At 36.6% G+C, this 21,219-nt stretch overlaps 1 protein-coding gene across 1 annotated transcript in view; it reads left to right on the top strand.

The window, feature by feature from the left end:
* The window catches only part of CNBD1 (cyclic nucleotide binding domain containing 1), a 391,920-nt gene extending 371,687 nt beyond the window's left edge, over positions 1-20,233 (top strand). Inside the window, exon 15 of the mRNA XM_070480954.1 lies at positions 19,959-20,233. Coding sequence (XP_070337055.1) covers positions 19,959-20,233 — 275 coding nt within the window. The remainder of the gene's footprint in view (positions 1-19,958) is intronic.
* Positions 20,234-21,219: the final 986 nt, after the last annotated feature.

Here is a 21,219-nt window from a genome sequence, read left to right as displayed (position 1 = left end):
GAAGAATGAAAATTAAAAGAGCAGAACATATATCTGAATAAAACACCCGTATCTTTTATGCACTTTTTTCATGCTGATCAGCATTTTTCCACAGACTTAAAATTTTGACTAGTTTATAAAAATGAGGATTTTCTGACATGGCTCAGTACTGCCTGTATAATTATTGGATATTTGAACGAAGCCAAATCTTACCCTTAGTGCCACCAAAAGCCAGCTTTGAAATTCATTTTGGACCTTACTCCCAACTCAGATGCTCAAACTGTGTTTGATTCTCCCACGTTTACTTCTAGAAACTCGGTTGTGTTTCCTTTCACGATTAATCCACAATCAATCTGGAATTGACTTTGTGTATGGTGTGAATTTAAGGTCAAGTTTTTTGTTTTATTTTTCCATACGGATGTCCAATTTTCCCTTTGTCCACTGAACTGCAAGGCCCCCATTGTTACAAATCAGGTGATTACGTATGTGTGAGTCTTCTTGTGTAGTCTCTCTTATTTTATGTAGATCCGTTTGTCTGTCCACACACCAGTGCCACAATGGCTTAAGTTTTGAGGATTAAATATAAATTTAGATTTTTTTTGTAGAGTAAATCCTTCTACTTTGTCCTTCTTCATGATTGCCTTGTCAATTCTCTTCCTTTGTGAGTTTCCACTTAAATTTTACCATGAAGTCAACTTATCGATACGCACAGAATAACCTGCTGGGATTATAATGTTTTCTATTTGTCTTTACTTTTCAGTAGTTTTATTCTGATGTGCCTATCTTTGGTTTTAGTTTTATTTCTATTTATTCTGTTTAGGTTTCAGAGCTTTTTGAATAATGATTCTGCCCCATTCTTTTTCTTCTCCATCTCATACTCCATTTAAATATATGTGAGAAAGTTTCACTCATGTCTTTTTCTCCTACACATCTTCAATATTTCTATTTCTTTTTGTCTCTGCTTCAATCTACATACTTTCAATTGCTCTTCTCTCCAGTTCACTAATTCTGCCTTTTACTCTTTAATTGTTGTTAAGGCCAGATTATCAGATCTTTATGTCTTCATGGGATTATCAGATATCCAAAGGCTTTGAAAAAAATGGTTTTTCCCAGCTTTTCTAATTGTGCTCAGCAAGAATGTCTACTGCAAAGCCATCCACTCAACCAGAAGCAGAAGTTATGCGTATATTTCTGCTGAAAAAGATGACTCACAGAATTTTCCCTGGTTAGTTTTAATTTCGTATTCCCTTTGGCCTACCACTTTTCTGTGGTTTTCCATCTCAGGGACATGCCTAATTCACAGGACATTTTTTAGCAAGTGTTTGACAAAATTTTTCCCAATGAATGGTTCAAGACTATCTATCGGCCCTGATATCTAGAACATTAAAATAGAGTCTCCCTTGCACCCACATGTCTTCAGCCTCAGGAATACCTTTACTTAAGATGATTAACTTAGCTATCTTATCTTTTAAACATTTATATTCTAAGACTTTGCCATGTGCATGAAGTAGGAACTCCTTTTCTCTTACTGTATTCTTTGTGGAGAGACTAGACTTCAAGGAAGGTACTTAGTGAGCATGGCTTGATAAACAGGTCAGGCTCATGGAGAATAATGGAAGTTTAGTAAGTATGTGAGTAGTTGCTGACAGAACATACAAAAAACATTTTAAATACAGAAAGACTAGAGAACACTGCCCCAGACTAGAGTGGATTCACCTAAGTTGAAAAGGGAGCAAGGTGAGCAAAGAGAATGAAGAAAAACAATTAAAACATTGTGAGTCAAGTTCAATATTAGACAAAACTAATAAAAAGTTTTACCCTTGGTATAGAATGTTATGTTCAGTGAAACATATTAGGAAGAATAAAACTAGGTATTTTGAAAATGGAAAAATATAGTCAGACACACTGTGCAGCTGGTGAAAAGCCATTCTATTATTACTTGAGCTAAATCAGGTTTGTAATATAGCAGAACAATTAGATTTAATTTTTTTAATTGAGTTCATAATAGTTTACATCAATGTGGGATTTCAGTTGTACATTATTTCTTGTCTTTCACCACATAGGTGCTCCCCTTCACCCCCTGTGCCCACCACCCACCCCCCTTCCCCTGGTAACCACTGAACTGTTTTCTTTGTCCATGTGTTTGTTCATATTCCACATGTGAATGAAATCACCTGGTGTTTGCCTTCTCAGTCTGGCTTCTTTCACTAAGCATAATTCCCTCTAGGTCCTTCCATTTTATTGCAAATGGGGTGCATTTGTCTTCTTTATGGCTGAGTAGTGGTCCATTGTATATATATACCACATCTTCTTTATCCAGTCATCAGTCGAAGGGCACTTGGGTTGTTTCCATGTCTTTGCTATTGTGACTAGTGCTGCAATGAACATAGGGGTGCATATGCTACTTTGGATTGTTGATCTCAAGTTGTTTGGGTCAATGCCCAGTAGTGGGATAGCTGGGTCATAAAGTATTTCTATTTTTAGTTTTTTGAAGAATCTCCATACTGTTCTCCATAGTGGCTGCACCAGTTTGCATTCCCACCAGCAGTGTATGAGGGTTCCCTTTTCTCCACACCCTCTCCAAAAATTAGGTTTAATTTTTAAGATAAAAATCCAAAATTTCACTCTATAAGTTTAGTGAGTGTGGTAAATGGGAAAGCAGAAGGAAAATTAAGAAGTTCCTTTTCCTAGGGACTTCCCTACTTCTTAGGTTCATCTGTCTGTGACTACATTACGACATTTTTTGAAAATCTCTGTAAAAATACATATATGTTACACAAAAAAGGAACACTATGCTCTAGAAATGTTAGTCTATAATGCTTGTCTGATGTCTCCCATTTTCACCTGACTGCAATTTCATATTGCACGTGTAATATTCTGCTGAGTGGTACCCGACTGCTGTCAGGAGCATAGCCGCAGTGGGGGACACGTGTGGAGGCCCAGGTCTGTGCTCCTGGCATCCTCCCTCGGCTGAGGGGTTGGCACTCACAGACAGAAAAGGCAAAGTGGTAGCAGAAGGGAGAAGGCTCACAGGCATGCTGTTTCTTCGCTCCACAATGTATGTGGCAGGTGTGTGTTTTCCAGCATCCTTTTGGCATTTGACTGGGTGACCAGCTACAAAATGGACTGAACTTTGAAAGTAAGGAAAGGAATTGCTTTAGTTTTTGTCATACTTTTCCTATTTCATCTATTTAAAACAGACAGCTGAGTTTCAACGTAGGAAACATCATAGGGTCACCCATGGAACTGTTTGAACAGTCATGTTTGCTCTCTCCATACTCTTCGCAGTTTCTAATTCAGGATATTTGAAATGGGTGTCAGACACCTGCATTTTTAAAAGTTTTTAATAATTGTACTAAAACTCCCTTCAGACTTCGAGACACTTACATGGCATCAATTCCAAAACACAAATTTTTAAAACTTTGTTGTTTGGTTTTGAAATAAAAGCCAAACTACTTTTTTTAAGACCCTCAGCCCAACCCAGGTTGTCTGTTCAAGTACGTGTATTCCCCATTGGTGCCATTACCTTTTAAAAGATGATGGCAATCCTATTTTAATTCCACTAACTCTTAAAGCAATTGGTTTTGTACTGGACAAGAAAAAATAGTAATATCACAAAAACCTGTCAGGAAGGATAACATGGAAGTAATTCTCACTTATTCTCATTCTTCGAGAATCACTTAGGAATCCGTGACTGAGAATTTCCTAAATGATATTCCAGGTAGCCCTTTGCTCAGATCTGGAACTTTTCAAACTGCTCTTTAGAAACCGAGAAACTTCGAAACGCTTCTACACCTTATGCCACAATATATAAAAATGGAAACAAAAATAATAAATTATTAATTTTTGATGAAAGTGCTATTGGATCTCCTTTTGTCTGTGTGCCCATGTGTACCCGTGAGCAGTTGTGTGCACGCAGGACTGCTCCTAAAGTAGAATGAAAACACGACACCCCCCACCTTACACACTGCAGTGCATTGCTGGGTTAAGTCAAACCGTCTGATCGTGTGTCTATCCAAATGGGGTTGCTTCGGTTTTGCTGATTTGTGTTCTGTGTCACAGAACAACCTAATCTGAGGATGTTATTACCAGAAACGTCAGAGCTGTGCTGTTCTGAATGTACTACACTGTAAGGATGTAGGTGTAATTTCTAATATTCTTTTTATTAAGGCACATGGGAAATGTTTTTTGTGGTTATAGTGCCAGTAATGGGTCTTTTCCTGAATGGGTACTTTGTTTTCCTTTCAAGGGGACTGTGACTCATTAAATGAGTCATTGATCCTTCTTTGTGTTGACTACTAGAAAGCTTCAGGCTAAATTTGTGTCCCATCTTAGCAGCTGTGCAGGCACATTTGGCATGCTTTCAGTGTACTCATCTCCCTCTGACATCATCTCCTCTTCTTATCCTCATTTTCCCTTTGTCCCAATTTTCTCACTCAGTCTTGATTTATTTTATTTTGTAGGGTTGTATGTATTTTTGTAGGAAAACCTTTTTAAGATATATCTTTTGAACGGGAAAAGAAAATCTAAGTTCAGATTTATCATGATCACCTAGTGCCAACCACCTAGTTTAAATCATTTTACCTTTAATCAATATAATCAGAATGGTATAACTTTGCAATAGTATTCTTTTGATTAATAGTATATTATTTCATTCATGATTGAAATAAGAATATAAAGCAATATACAAAAATGACCAAGATCATTACCAGAGAATTTTAGGGGGAGTCTTTACTTTATTCATTTGCTTAATGAATTAATGGATGATAAGGGAGAACAGACAGAAGGAATAATTATAATATTAATATAATTCAGAAAATATTTTTAATTAAATGGATGAAACTTGATCTTTCCCTTTAGATAACTTCTCAATAGACTCAATAGTCTAGGATTTAATTTAATTAATCATTTGATATGCTCAATTTATTCTATTACATTGATGGTCCCAAGCATCATGATTGCCATACTATATGATACATTATTTTTAAATTTTAGTTTAAACTGAAATATTCTTTAAAAGAGATTTAGATAATATCTATAAACACAGAGAAATTTTAAAAGATTTAGAGTGACTACCTTATTTTATATTCTTACCAAATCAATTAGAAAATAAAGTTTAAGAAGTAAAAAGCAAATGTTGTGTTGAAACATGAAAATTGTTCTGCTTCTAATTAGAACAAATGTTATGGCCTCTTAAAATTACTCTTGATTTAATATGCTTTTCTTTTCATGCATAGTTATTGTGAGAAATCCTTCTGTTTCTAATCACAGTTTTCCAGAAGAAAAAATAATATAAAACAAATTTCTAGAACTTGGCAATGATTTCTGCTTTTGAAAACAGGTTTTCAGGTTTTCTAAAAACATTTCTGTTACTGGAACAACTATTTTTTCCTGCATAAATAATTTAAATATAAAGAGCATTTGAGGTTCTCTATTATTTTAATAGGAGTTTTACTTTTGGAACAAGAGATTCATGTTATGGCATTTACAATGAAACTTTCATTGTTGCCATTTACCATGTGCGTAGGGTACAATATATCATTGCTCATGAAATGTACAAAGTACAGATAGTGAATGCAAATTGGTCAATTTGTGCCTGTTATTTGATGTATAAATGATGTTATTAGGCTTTTCCTATTGTACCCTTAAGTAAATCATGCATAAATGATTCAATCTGTATTTAACAGAACGACAGAGAAGTTTTCCAAAGCTGTACTACTTACATGTGGTGACAACCTCCAGGGAGCTAATGACCCCAAAATTCCCACTGAAATTGTCCCAACTTTGTCTAGCAGGAAATTAGAGTCACCATATGATCTATTTGTTTTTTCATTCCATAGCCATAAATTGACAACTTAATACATGGCACGTCTGTTGTTAACCACACTGACGTAATTTAATGCTTATCATTTCTGATATGCAACGATCTTCTAATGGCCATGCATTTATTTTCTGCACCAAAGGCTTAAATTCTAAGGAAAATTATGAGTTACTACTTAACAATAGAATTTCTTATTACTATGGCTTTTTTATTCATACCTTGGAGGATTAATGTTCTTCATATTTAGAAGGCTTAACAAAAATCCGAAGACTTTCATTTATTCAGGTTTTGTTTTAAATTAGTGATAAATATTCAGCTATTTTTAGATCTTTATTTAAGCTCATATGATTCAGGATTAAATTGCATAATGACTCTGAGTACAAGTAGGTGTGTGTGAGAGAGAGAAAGAGAGATAATAGGGAAAGAGAGAGAGTTTGAGAGATGGGCTGGTAGGGAGAGAAGTTGCCAAGCTGACCTCATGAATAGAACCTGGATAAAATGCATAACGAAGCTATTGAACTTTCTAAAAAGTAAATATTGGCAGGTAGATTAGGGAAGAAGACAAGAATTCAAAGTGACTCCAAACCAGCAGTGAGTTTCCCATTTATTTTCCTCTTGATGGTTCCCCTTTCTTGGCCCTGTAGATGAGTACATCCTCAGAAGTACAAGGCAGAATGGGGTAACTAATGCCCCAGCTTTCTGGCCAGGGGAATGGAAAGAAGACCACCAGGGAATGGGAAAGCTTCAGAGAGAAAAATGAGATGGAGTTCATGAAAGTGAATCTATAAACTTGTTTAAAAATATCCTGAGCTCACAATTGAGCTGCTCATGCTCAGATCTGTTCCTTTGCTGTGTGTTACTGCCATCAAGTCAATTCTGCCTCCTAGTGACCTTGTGTGCAGCAGAGTGGAGCCCTGCCTCCTCTTTTTGCGGCCATCCTCTCACCTTCTGGCGCTCAATCAGACAATGTTCCACTGCTCTTCACAGGGTTTTCATGGCCAATTCTTTTAGAAGTGAGTGGCTAGGTCCTTCTTCCTAGTCTGATTTAGTCTGGAAGCTCCAATGAAACCTGTCCATCATGAGTGACCCTGCTGGTGTTTGAAATACTGGTGGCACAGCTTTCAGAACCACAGGAGCATGCAGCCGCCGCAGTATGACCACTGACAGATGGGTGCTGTGGTTCCCTGACCAGGAAACAAACAGGGCTCTGGCGATAGGAGCACCCAATCTTAAGCACTAGACCATCAGCGCTGGTTCAGATCTATTCCTAGTCAGCGTTTAAAAAGACTTCGAGAACTGAGCCAGCAGCTAGACCACCCAGCACCCAGGCTGGGCACAGGTGGCACATAGTGGGGACAGATCTGAAGAGCACTTCAAAGTCTTTGAAAAGTTAACTCATGGTGGAACCACAGCCCACAAAGAGTATATTGCAATTTGCAGCCTGAACCTAATCAGGTCTATTGCCTGCTTAAACAAAAATGGCATCATTCTCACTAGGATTTAAACAGGACACACATGCACACACATAATATAAAAAAATATATATATATATATATATCTGAATATGTATCTGTCTATCTTACTTTGGTGAACACACTCATGCCACCTGCAGATAATGACAGATTTACTTAGCCTTTTATTTCTTACCTCATAAAATTTATTTTCTTGACTCATTACTCTGGCTAACACATACTATTTAATAGAAGTTATGATGGAACAGTTTCAGTATTTCATCATCTGTATTACATGTTTACATGTATATACTTTTTTCAGATCAAAGAGATCCCCTACAATTCTGGCTTGCTAAGTGCTTTTATCACAACTAGTGTTGAATTTTACCAAATGTTTGTTCTACATCTTTTAAGAGGATAATAAAATTTGTCTTCATTCTTTTAAAATAAGATATCAATGCTTTTTACATATTTAATTAATGTCCTACTGTAATAAAACTAACTTGGTATTATTTTGCTATATTACTACTTTGAGTACAGTAATTCTTTATTTAAAATTCTGGAATCTACTCACCAAAAAAAAAGAACTATGTGAGATGATGGATGTGTTAATTGTGTTAATTAAATTGACTGTGATACCCATATCATGATGTATAGGAATATCAAATCATCATGTTGTAAACATTAAATATCTAAAATTTCATTTGTCACTTACAATTCAATAAAGCTAAGAAAAATAAATAAAATATAGTACCATGAAATATTTAGGTATGCTGAAAACTTAAAAAAATTGTTGAGAAAAACCAAGTAAGACTTAAATAAATGTAGAGGTATACCAGGTTCATGGATTGAAAGACTAAAAATTGTTAACAGGCAATCATCACCAATTTCATCTACAGTTGAACACAATTACAATACAAATCCAAGCATGGGTTTTTTCTAGAAATTGAAAAGTTGATTATAAAATTTATATGGAAATGTTAAGTACACAGAATAGCCAAAACAATTTAGAAATATTTGAAAACATTAAAATGGATGAGCACAATTTAGAAGTGGATGAACCAGATTTCAAGACATAGGCTAGAGCTACATTGACCAAGGGGTATTGACATAAGAAAGGACGTATGAGTCAATGGAACAGAATGTGCAGGATAGAAGTAAGCCTATGCATATATGGTCAGCAAAGTTGGCAAGGTATTTTAATGAGGAAAGGATAGTCTTTTCAACATGCTGTGAAAGAAATATTGGATATAGGTATGAAAAAGCATAAACCTTGTCCCTTATCTCACTTCATATACACTTTAACTGGAGAATGTCAAACTACAAATTTCAGAAGAAGACACAGGAGAAAACCTTTGCAACTTAGAGTAGACAGAGATTTATTAGATAAGAGACAGAAAATATGAACCATATAAAGAGAAAAACTGATAAATTGACCTAAAAATTTCTGCTATTCTAAAATTAGATAATGTTGGTGCTTGTACATTCTGTGAAAATATGAAAAACCACTGAATCATACACTTTAAAAGTGTGGATTTTATGGTATGTGAATTGTATCTCAATAAAGCTGTCATATAAAATGCACGATTAATAAAATGAAAAAGTAAACCACATATTAGGAGAACATATTTGCAAAATATATATCTGATAAAGAATTTTTACCTAGAATATAAAAATATCTCTTACAAAGAAAAAACGAAGAAAACTAATTAAAATATGGTCAAAGATTTGAACACACACTTCACAAAATGAGATATATAAATAGCCAAGAAGCACAAGAAGAAATGCTCAACATAATTGGTCTTCAAGGTAATAAATAATAAAACTATAATGAAATATTGCTGCACATGTAGTAAATTTAAAAGGCTGACACTACTGAGAGTTGGCTGGGATGTGACACTACTGGAACTCTCATACATTGTTGGTGGGAATGAATTATGAATGAATTATGATATAACCTCTTTGAAAAACAGTTTGGCAATTATATACGCTCTGAATGATGTTATTTTCCTCTAGAGAGAACTTCTTTTTCTAGTTAGCAGAAATGTATGGGAAGATTATCTTGATTTAATCCAGCTTAGTTTGTTTTCAGATTGCCCTTCTTCTAGTGTATAGACTTCTGGTGTCTCATTTCAAAGCTTGGGGTTCTAAAAAAAGCATCTTCTCCTTCTTGGAGCTAGCCATTCTGCAAATATAGCCTACAATTGTTCCCAACACGAAGGATAAGTTTATTAAAGTTACGGTCCTTTTCTTTAAGGGTCTCAGAATTACAGACAGATTTGAACATAACTAACATTAATACCTATGATATATAGCAAAATTGGTTAGTTTCATGGCAGTCGGGGAGACATTGTGGAACCACTTACATACTTGTGTTTTCAGTCTTCACTACTTTAGATTCTGAAATTTACAAGTATTTATTTCTCAGACTCTATTGCAGCTAGAGTGATGATGTGGCCCAGTTCCTTAGAGGGGTAGAGGGTAGAGATATTGACTGCTAAAGAAACAGACAATATCTCACTAGAGAAATGTTTTTGGCCTATCCCATTATTCTAGCCTGGAACACAGCCTGTGAGAAAGGAAGAGGCCATATGGTATCATGCTGCACTCAAACAGATGTTATGGTAAGAAGATAGCAAGAGCCTGTTTCCTTGACGACATCAGTAAATTGGGCAGCCTACCCACAGATTTCATATATCATCTATCCAACCAACCTCTGACTTTAAGCCATTGGATTAGAGCTAAAATGCATTCCTACCAAAAACAATGGGATAAGAGAAAGGAATAGCTCATTTTGCAAATAGAAGTTATAGAGAAGTATAGATGGAGCGAGTCTACATGAAGAATATAGCATTTTATCTAAGCCCTGAAGAATGACTATGCTTGTTCACATGTAGATAGTAGGAAGTGCTGAGATGACCTGCACTTTGTGCACCATATGAGTCATTTAGTGAAGAAAACACAAGGTCGAAGTGGAGAGAATATGGTGGATATTTATGGTAGAGATGTCTGAGAAGTAATTTCGTGTAATATTTTGCAAGTGGCTTGATTTTCATACAGCCAGATCTTCTACCATCACTAGAATTCCACTGAGATTCTTAAGTAGGAGGGTCTTTTTGAGTTTCTGGATCCAATTCCAATGTGTGTGCGTTTATGAGTGTGTGTGTGTAGGCTTCCAACAGACAATTCTTGGAAACCCTGCTGTTGTCCAAGAATTCAGCTAAATTCAATTAAATTCTGGCACTATTTACCAGGAGATAGCATCAGTTTCAGTCAGACAAGACTGCCCTCCACTTCAGAGGCCAATCACAAACCAAGGTTGTTGCCTGTGCTTCTGACCAACTAGCTATAAATCAGAGGTTCCCACGACCCCTCCTTGAGTTTGGTTAATTTGCTAGACTGGCTCATAGAACTCAGGAAACCCATGTATTTACTAGATTACCGATTTATTACAAAGGATGTCAAAGGATACAAATCAACGAGAGGAGATACATAGGGTGAGGTCCCGAACAAAGGACCTTCTGACCTTGTGGAGGTTGGCACCCAGCACAGTGGCATGTGGAATGGTCCTAGTTCCCCAACCTGGAAGCTCACCTAACCTCCTCCTTTTGTTTTTTTTTTTCCATGGGGGCTTCATTACATAGGCATGATTGATGAACTCATTGACCATTGGGCATTGATTCAACCTGCAGCCTTTCTCCACTCCCCAGAAATTAGGGCATGGGGCTGAAAGTTCCAACCCTCTAATCGTGGTTAGTTCCCCTGGCAAACAGCCCCCATCCTTAGGTGCTTTCCAGAAGTCACCTCATTAAGATAAACCCAGTTGTGGTGGAAAGGAGCTTGTTATGAATAACAAGACACCCATTTCATCTTTATGGCTCTGAAAAGTTTTCAAGAACTGAAGACAAGAGACCAAATATTATAACAAAAGATGCTCCCATTGCTCAGGAAATTCAAGAGTTTTGCAAGTTTTGAGCCAGGAACTGTGGATGAAGACCAAATACATATGAGAAATAGATTTTGGTCATCTGAACGACTAAATATGTATATTTCTTAAAAATCCTAGTATCGCAGAAGATATACAGTTTATGTTTCATTAAAGTTATTCATGTGGAAAATAGATTGAGAGTATGAGTATAGGAAAGGCTTGATGCTGGTTACCTGTCCCATGTATACTTTATTCAGTGATTCCATACAAATATATTCAAATGATGTAACACAATGTAATTCCTCCGTGATGTAATTTAAATATAATCCCTTTTTTTATTTTTTGGTGAGGAAGATTGTCACTTAGCTAACATCTGTGCCAATCTTCCTCTATTTTATGTGGGATGCTGCCACAAGGTGGACTGACGAGTGGTGCTATGTCCATGCCCAGGATCCGAACCTGTGAACTCCAAGCCACCAAAGCAGAGCACATGAACTTAACCACTGCACCCCTCAAATATAATTTTTAAACCTCCATATGACATTGGCCTTTGATACTTTCAGAGGGATATCTACGTCTACATGCAATTACAAAGGGTAAAAGCAAGGAGAGAGCTCCTATGAAGAGCCCCAAGGCTTTCAGTCTGTTGAACTATTTCTTTTCTCTTGACCTGAAAAAACTCCAGTTCATCAAACTTCTGGGCACAAAGCAAGGGACATCTGTTGGGTTGAGCTTTCCATAATTGATATGTTAATAAGAAATGACTTCTAGCTTCTAGCATTTCTGTTTATTTTTCAGGATACATATGCCCTGTGACATTTCACAATGGGTGTTGTCTTTAAAACCTCAATACAAATAAACAAAGCCAGCTATTCATTATTGCTTCCGGACTTAAAGTGGTATATGATGTAACTCTGAGCGCTTTCTTTCACCATTCTCTGGCCGGAATTCTCTGGGATTTCCTCCATGATAAAGATCAGCTCAGTGGATTCATGCATCTGTCACATCTGGACTATCTCAATGCACCCTAGCCAGTGCCCAGAGAGGCTGTGCGAGCGTTGTGGTTTTCATAAAGTACAACAGCCCGCTTATGTTTTGCAGCCAAAAGCAGAAACGTATTACCCAACTCCCTGCTTTCTAATGCAGGATTCTGGCACATTCTTTTTATTACTCACAGTAACACCAATCACAAAATAATCAGGAGAAGTTTACATGAGCTAGACACCACTCAGCATCTCTGTGGAAGGCGGGAGAAAGAAGACCCTTAGCCCTTCCTTTAGAATCATGGCTTTTAAACAGATATGATATATAGCTTGTGAGAAGAGAGAGGGAAGCTGTAAAGAATAACAATACACCTGCAGAAGAACAACGACAAAAAGCTGCGATGAACCTGCCTGAATACGTGCAAGACCTGTTGGGAGTTTTGCTGTTTGCTTTTCCTATCCAGCCCCTAGCAGAGGGTTTTTCTGTTTCTGAAAATGCTGAAGGCTGGTGGAAGGAGGAACGGAGCTTAAATAACATAATAGACAACAGAGTATTGAAAAAAATGAAGACGGATAATATTTTATAGACATACATAGATAAATACAAATACAGAGGTCAATGTAGATATGAATATTTAGTATTATTTTCCAATAGGGTTACACCTTTACACTAAGATTAAACATAGTGCTTAATATTTCAACACGGATAATACGTATCAGGGACCATCTGATAATACATGTTTGTGGGTACACCAAACTGAAAAATCGTGAAATGTAACATTATCAAAAGAACCAAAATGATGCGTTTTGCACATAACTCTGTTATAATTCTAACTATCAAAATAAAACAAATCTGAATTTGCTGATTCATTTAATTCTCATTACAATAACAAAACTACCTTACTGATTTACAAAAATAATTTGTCGTAAAAGTAAAACATATGATGACGCTTATGAGATTTAATTATTTGAGATTACTATAAATTGTTACAAAACAGGATGAAAGGATAAATTGTTCTACAACATGACGATTTTTAAAACAAAGTTTGGAAAAGATGAATATCAAGCGAAACACCTTACTTTTTCATAAACATGACGTTAAAATGTCAAAAGCGACAACTTAAATGCCTAAAGATTTTAGCTGTGTCTTTAGCAAACTTCTGTAGAAGACCTACGTTGAGAGAACCATCGTCCTAGATTCTGGAGAATGGGAGATTTCAAAATACATGAGGAAATCCCCATTCTTTAGTGGATTTTGTAATCTATCTTGGAATAAATTTACATAATAACGCAAAGGGATGAGTGTTGGTAAAATTTTGGACACTGATGGACGGTGGCTTCCTTGGTTCCCTGCCTCTGGCACTGGTGTCCTTGATCATCTGCAAACCTGCTGGTAACGGTGCTAAGTGTTATGCGTATATTATTTCATTTAAAACTCATGAGAATCCTAAAACTTTTAGAGGATTATTATTCTCATTTTACAGGTGGGGAAACTGAGGACATGCTTGTCTTTGCGATTTTTAGAGGCAATGCTTTTAATCTCTACCAATTCCTTCTCTGTACAGTTTCCAGTGATCTATGTAAATAAACAATTTCTCATCAGGACACCTTCCATGCTTTGCATTTTTCCAGTGGCGGCCCTTTGCTTACAGAATCAAATCAAATTTCCTAACATGATATGCAAACACATATGCTCCTGCCCATTCCTGCTGTCCCTTAGCTCTCTTCATTCAGCACTTTAAATTCTCATGTCCAACTATCCTTAATTCCTGGTAGTTTCCAAGGCTGGTTTGTGTATCTGTGTCTTTACTTACGTCTCTTGCTCTGCCTTGAATTGCCTTCTCCTTCATCTTGTGACATATTCTTATCCTTCACAATAAACCCCAGTGTCATCTGCATCAGCAAGACTTTGCTGACCTTTGACCTCGCTGGCAGCCTTCCCCACTTGCTTCCACATCACTCGATGCACATATTCACTGAGATGTTTTAACGTGTGTATCTGTTCCCATTCTCTCCAAACTGTATGCTCTCTGAGAACAAGGTTTGTGTGTTGAGTTCTGTTATCCTTGTGTGTGGAACATAATAGACCACACAGTAAATGTTCACTAAATAATAAATTAATGACTTCCTTTATTTTATGGATAAAAGAACTATAATGGGGGGGCAGATCTAGTCAATATAAAATAATTACTTAGTATGTCTAAGGTACTGTTCTCTTGATTTCCAATTTAGTTCTCTGCCTATTATAACACTATGCTATGATTAAAATGTAGCATGGGTTTTGTCTTTCTGGGTTACCCTGTGTCTCTAGCGCCTAACATACTGCCTGATAAATAATGACTAAATGAACGACTGAATTGAAATTGCAAAATACAGGGCAGAAGGAAGGATGAGAAGGAAATGAGTGGAAAATTGCTTCTTGAAAACAAGGATAATGTCTTCTCCAGTACTTACTACAATAAACTGCCAGGTATATACCAGGATTTTAACAATTATTTATTCATATAATTGAATGCACGAGCCAGGCATTTGGATGTCAGATGTCTTATACACATAGAATGGAGATAGCTCTTACATTACCTTTGATTTACAGCAATAATGAATGAAGAGAAGAGATAACTTGTCTTTAATAAGAATTTTCTACTGATTTTGCCCTCTCAAAGATATATGCTCCATAGCACAGCAAATAAGCCAAACCAAACACTGAACATCCCCACACAAGGTCTTTTACCAGTTTCACTCTTTGCACAGGTATATATGATAGTAAAGTGAAAAATTTTCAAGCTCCATACACTTTTGGAGAAATTTTAAAACTGTTCATGAAAATTTAGTTTCTCATTCTAAAAATTTAAAAAGAGGGTCAATTATTTCTCTCCTAACAAATACAATTATTATTTTGTAAGAATAAAGCCTTTCGTTGCTTTATTCATAATGAGTGAGATATTTTCCAGAGGTGGAGAACCAAGAGGTGTAACAGGAAAAGAGAAAGGAGAATCATGGAGCAAGATGCAAAAGAGGAAAATATGGATGTTGAAAGAAGGAGTCTATTTAGTTCCAACCATCTGTCATTCCTCCATCTGCCTAAATTGGAGCTTAATCCTATACCATTGAAAATAAAGTCAATACAAAGAAAACATTCACATCAATTCAACCAAGTACGAAATACTACGCATGCCTGTATCCCATCATTGCTCTGATGACTGTTGACTGCCAAGACATTCAATGTCTCATCTTCTAATAAAGTTTGACAATATAGTCTTGAGAATTTAGGCCTCACATGTTTTTCAACTTATTCTTAAATTTATGGCATTTGAAATTCAGTGGTCCTTGGCAGACTTTTGGTAACAAATAGTCCCTCAGAGCATGATGGGTTCAAGACTTCCTGCATCATACATTCAATTTATGTAAGGTGAGTGTTACTCTGTATTCACACCCTTTGAAAGCTGGAAGGGCTCCGTGGCTGCCCTGGAAACTCACTGAATGTTTAACTGCAACTTCAGTTCTCTGCTGAAAGGGGTTTGACTCATGAACAAATTACCGCTTCACCTGTGGACATTTTACTTCCTGTCATCTCATATTGGCAGTGGCTCCTTGAGCTGAAGTATTCAGTATTACCCATTGTTTTGGATCATATAGTCTCTGCTCATCACCTTGTGGCATTCCTCAATGTGTCTTATGGAGACCTAGCATCCTGGATCCTTGTCATTACAGACTTATTTTTGAGGATTCACTGACTACTCTATTTACCGAGACTAGATCCATTTGGTAAATCATAGAATTGATGGTGAATTGATGGTAAATCATAGAATTGAAGATAACAAAAATTTCTAAGGAAGTCCCAAGTGAATACTGTCTATTTCTTTAGCAATAAAGAAATTAAGTTAGCCATGAAGCTGATACTCACCTTGTGATATCTTGTCTTATTTATCTCTTACATTATTTAATGTTTAAAAAGTTTAAGCCCTGCATCCCCAACAAGATTATACATTTTTAAAGGGCAATACTTTTTTTATTTCAGAAATCCTGCAACAGCACTCAGCTAGTGCATTGCATAACACAGCTAAATAAATATTTTTGATCGAAAACAAAAATACACAGTGAATTAATATTTCAGTAGGTTTTAGCATAAGGGTTGACACAAATGATTGTAACAGGCAATTGAGACCAAAGCACCTTTTGCTAATGATTTCCTAGGTGATTCAACAAATCTGACATATTTCTCAGATTAACATCCTTCTTTCCGAGCTCACAGTTTCACTCGCTTTGACTGTACATATGCCAGATTCTTTTGTAAACTCTACCTGCAGAACCTTTTTAACAATGACAGATGAGCATAGATGCTAAGGAACCTTGCATAATGTTGCTTCTAGGTCACGTTCATTCAATGATTGTAGATGATTTAGAAACTCTGGGATAACCTCTAAACTCCCTCCCAATTCTAACCCATTTATTCATATCCATGGCTTATAAGTTAGAGTCCAAGTAACTTAGCTAATACAAGCCAATCCTCGATTCAGCCTCTGCTGACTTCTCCAGGGTCTTCTCCTGCCATTTACTCTTCTTTACTTTATGGTCTCCTAAGGCCAAATTGCTCGAAATTTCCTAAAGGCACCACCTTATTTCACACTTCTGTGCCTTTGCCTGTGTTGTATTTTTCTCTTACAGCCCGGTCAGTAAGCTTGTCTTTCAAATCCTGTCCATGGGAAACTTCCTCTCTGAAGACTTTCCCAAGACAGCACCCTGCTAGGAAAGTTCTCATCTCTCTTCTTTGTTCTGTATGGCTTTGTACCTTGCACATCATTTAATTTCATCTATCAATCATTTAAAATTACCTCTCCCTTCTGCTAAAATGCAAGCTGCCTACGTGCAGAAGCAGTGTCTTCCTCTCTCTCTCTCTAACCTCTATTAAGATGTTAGCGTGAGGTGGATGTAACAGGCCGCCTGGTTCAGCTGTCATATTCTATAAATGGAGACATTGCTATAAATGTTAGAATGCTATTTTTATATTTAAAACAGTTAATTGATGTTTTATTTATAATTATCAAAGTATAAACCAGAAAATTCTTGTAAGAGAAGTGAGTGTCCTAGTTCAAGAAATGTATTCAGGTGTCAGTCCTGTACTGCAAAAAATAAAAAGGCCTACATTGTGATAATACATATTCTCATAAGAATTAACATTCAATTGGTTTGATTTCCTGTCTTGAAACAGGAAAATCACATCATTCTTTCTCAAAATCCTTTTGCTGTCCTTGTGAGTAATTTATTTGACAGCATGTCTCTTTAGAACATGTTCTTGTTAACAAAATTCCAACTTGCATGTTCCTAGAACTTGTCATTGTCAATGTCTGTCACTGGTTACCTGTAAGATGGAAAGTGTGACTGGAGGGGGTGAGAAAATAGGGATTTTCATTTTTGTTTCATGTACTTTTACGCTTTTGAAACTGAACGCACGCCTAACTGTGTGAGCAACATTGGATACTTCACAGATACTGAAGAAAAGACCCGGAGATGGCTTACAGGACATCAACCTTTATTGGCAACTTAAATTCCGGGAGTCTAGGGTATGCCGGCTGGATGGAGCTGTACGTCACTGCCATGAACAGAGAGGGGGTCACTTAAGTAGGAAGGGAACAAAGGCTGTGTGTTTGCCAACAGGGGCTGTCCTCGCAGGACCAGCATTCCAAGGACCAGGAGCTCAATGGAAGGGCTCTGGTTCCTTCAAGACGCAATGTTCTTTGTGATTCACACATCTTAGTTGGCCAGGCTCTGGGTCATTGAAATACCAGATGGTTGGCATTATGCCCCGAAGGAGGCCAGGGGGACATGTGGTTACTGTAGGGCACACAGGCTATTGCCAGGCAAGCGAGACCCTACAGAAACCCTTACAATAAGAGCATGTATATTTTTATTTTAGTAAAGACAGAAAATAAATAGCATATCTGACTGAATACGGTTCAACAACTGTTTAATTGAGTTCCTTAGAAAGTATTTTATTATGAAAATATTGGGTTTGAAATAACGTAGGATTAAAAAATGTATTCTTTACACGTTGTCTTTAATACTCCTGACTAGTGATACCAGTTACTTTTTCCAAAATCTTGATTCACATGTTTCAAGGATGAAACACACAAAAGATAACTGAAATAAAAACTAAGGTCCTTCTTGTATCCTAATATTTCCTCCTAACACAAAATAAAACATTTCTACTGGAAATCCATATACAGAAATCACAATAAACATATTGCTCAATGATCCAGATACATATTTCCATTTTCCAATTCAAAATGAATTCGGGAATACAAACATATATGACCTGAATAAAACATGCTAATATGCTGTTTTACCTTCCACTTCACCTAATGTTGTTTTTAATTCATCTGGAAAATTAATGCAGAATTGTTAGTTATTTCTGAAATTCTGCCTCTATTTTCTCATCAATAGTTTCCTAATTTAAATGTTTCAAAGCCACATTTATAATGATTGATAATATTTATTTTTAGCTTTAAATTTCCTCTATTTCTTAGGTCTTTCAAAATGCCTTTTTTCTCAGTTGGATTGTTTTTAATGTCTTTATTTTTTAGTGTTTTTCTATGTACCAAAGTGTTTTATTTTCAACTCACATTTGGATGCTAGTTTAGTTGGGTAAATAACCACAGTACAAGTTTATTTTAGCGCTTCATTACCCACTGCTGCAGATAACTGATCTGAAGCCCACCTCATTTTTTCCTCTGTGTTTTGTTTTTCTCAAGTTTCTGTCTGACTCTCCTTTGTTCTTGAGCTCAGTAATTTCACAAAAATTTTCCTAACTGTGAGTCATTGCCAATGAAAGTTGTGCTTTTTTTTGTTCAGTACACATAACTCTTTCTGAAGCTTAGGAAAATTTCTTTGCTGCCTACCATTCATTCATTCATTCATTCACTCATTCAACAAATATTTTTTGAAGTTCCTGCGATGTTCCAGTCAGTACTCTGAGAACAGGAGACAGAGCAGGTGGCAAAACAAGGAAAGCGCCTGCCATCTGATAAAGGAGATTGACAATAAAAGGTCAACAAATGACTTTGATTGTAGTCAGCACCGTGAGGATAAATACAGAAGAGCCAGAGAAGGATGGAGCGTCCTGGGCTGGGGGGCGGTGGGGGTGCTATTTGATAACGCGGAGATGAGGACGCTCTTATGAACATGCTCACATTTGAGCAGAGACCTGAAGGAGGTGAGAGGATGCGCCAAACGTTTATTTTACAGAGGAGTGTTCCAGATAGAGAGGGACAGACATATTTAGACGCCCAACCTTATTTGAGGTGAGAACCTGGAAAACAAGCCCAAGGAACAGAGGAAAGGCCAGTGTGGCTGGAGTGGAAGGAGCAAGCGTGGAAGCGGAAGGAGATGAACTCAGAAAGGTGTTGTGGCATCTGAGCACTGAGGTCCTCATATTGTGAAGACTCTAAACTCTGTTATCCCGTCTGGCACAGGGGAAATGAAACCTGAAAAATGCTAGATTTGTTTTTTCTTTTCTAACTTGACTCTCATTCTTTTCATTTTGATTTCTTTGTATTTTTTTAATGTATTAAGATAAAACCTCAGTTCAATCGTAAAGCTTACCTGAGTGAATCATCAGTTATATCCATTTTAGCATCCACTTGATGCGTTAAATTTTTTAAAAAACATGTTTTTAATTTCCAAGAATGCGATATAGCATCATATATCTATTATGGCCCATGTATTTCACGGTGCTTGAACTTATGTCTGTATTTGTAGATGAGACCACGTCGGTAGTGGGAGTCTTATCTTCCACCCAGGCGTGACCCTACAAAACCAAGCAATGCAGATTGTGCTTACAGGAGCCTTCGCTCTTTTGGGTCGCGTGGAAAAGCGGGCAGCAGAGGGACTGCTGAGTTCACCGCTGATCTGCAGCCTGGCCTGGATCCCTCCAGCGCTCTTGTGGGCAGTGCCGATGCTGGCAGAATGGTGTGAAGCTCGCATATGCTACCCAATTTCTCTGACCCAAAACTCACTCTGGGCTCCTTCTGAGTTAAACCTCACCAGTCGCCATTCTAATGGTGGAACTACTTAACTTTATTCTGAAGACCCATACTGAAGTGAGTCCCCCGGAGTGTGAAGAAACAAAGAGACCACTTAGTATATTCATTAACTGGCTGGTCTCCCAGGCAAATAGTCCTTCTGTAGGAAAAGCATTTTTTTTAATAACTAACATTTATTTATATAAGATTACCATTATTTGTGTGAGATCCCATATGCTTTCCATCTTATACAATATCTTATAGTCTGTTCTGCTCTCCTTTCCAACATTGCTGTGCATTTGATTTTATTTTAGTATTTTTCTTTTACTTCCCTGGAATCTGGGTGTGGAGAAATGGTCAACACTAGTATTTTTACAGCCATGTCAAATTGGATATATCCCACTGGATATTTATCCCACCTAAAAATTATGCACTCTCTCCAGCTTCGTGCTCATAAATAGTAGATTGACATCTTATTTTTTCCCTATTTTTCCAGTTCATAGATACTTGTTTCTTCCATTTTCATTTTTGTAGTTTCCTAATAGAAAGAAGCAAATCAATTTATTTTTCTTCACAACAGTGAAATATTAGCGAAATACGTGAGTCTCTGAATAATAGTGGAATCTAATACTAGACCTTGAAAATAAACACAACTATTTACCTGAAAGGGAGTATACTTTTCAGAAATTTTTTTCCACAGCTAGAAACAAACCGCAAGAAATAACCAAATAACCGAATAGTTTTACTAACTTAGGACCATCACAAATATACGTAAAATTTCATTTCTTTCTTAAACAGTTATATTTTATTTGCACGCATTCACAACGTAATTATTAGATATGCGCCAAAATATAAGCTCTGAAACAAATAGCTTAGTTGTAAATAGTGTCAGCTGATCTTTTTCACTAGCAGCTTGTTCTCAGTTTTACATATATATGTGTGTGTATATACGCATATATATATATATTAGCAATTAAAAAAGTATAGGAGTACTTCCTCTTTTTTTCCCCTTCTATTTCCTTCTGTTCTTGTGCAATTC

This window comes from Equus asinus, chromosome 12 (genome assembly GCF_041296235.1).
Source record: "Equus asinus isolate D_3611 breed Donkey chromosome 12, EquAss-T2T_v2, whole genome shotgun sequence".
NCBI lineage: Eukaryota > Metazoa > Chordata > Mammalia > Perissodactyla > Equidae > Equus > Equus asinus.
The sequence above is the reverse complement of the archived record's forward strand: the minus strand, read 5'-3'. Positions and strand labels throughout refer to the sequence as shown.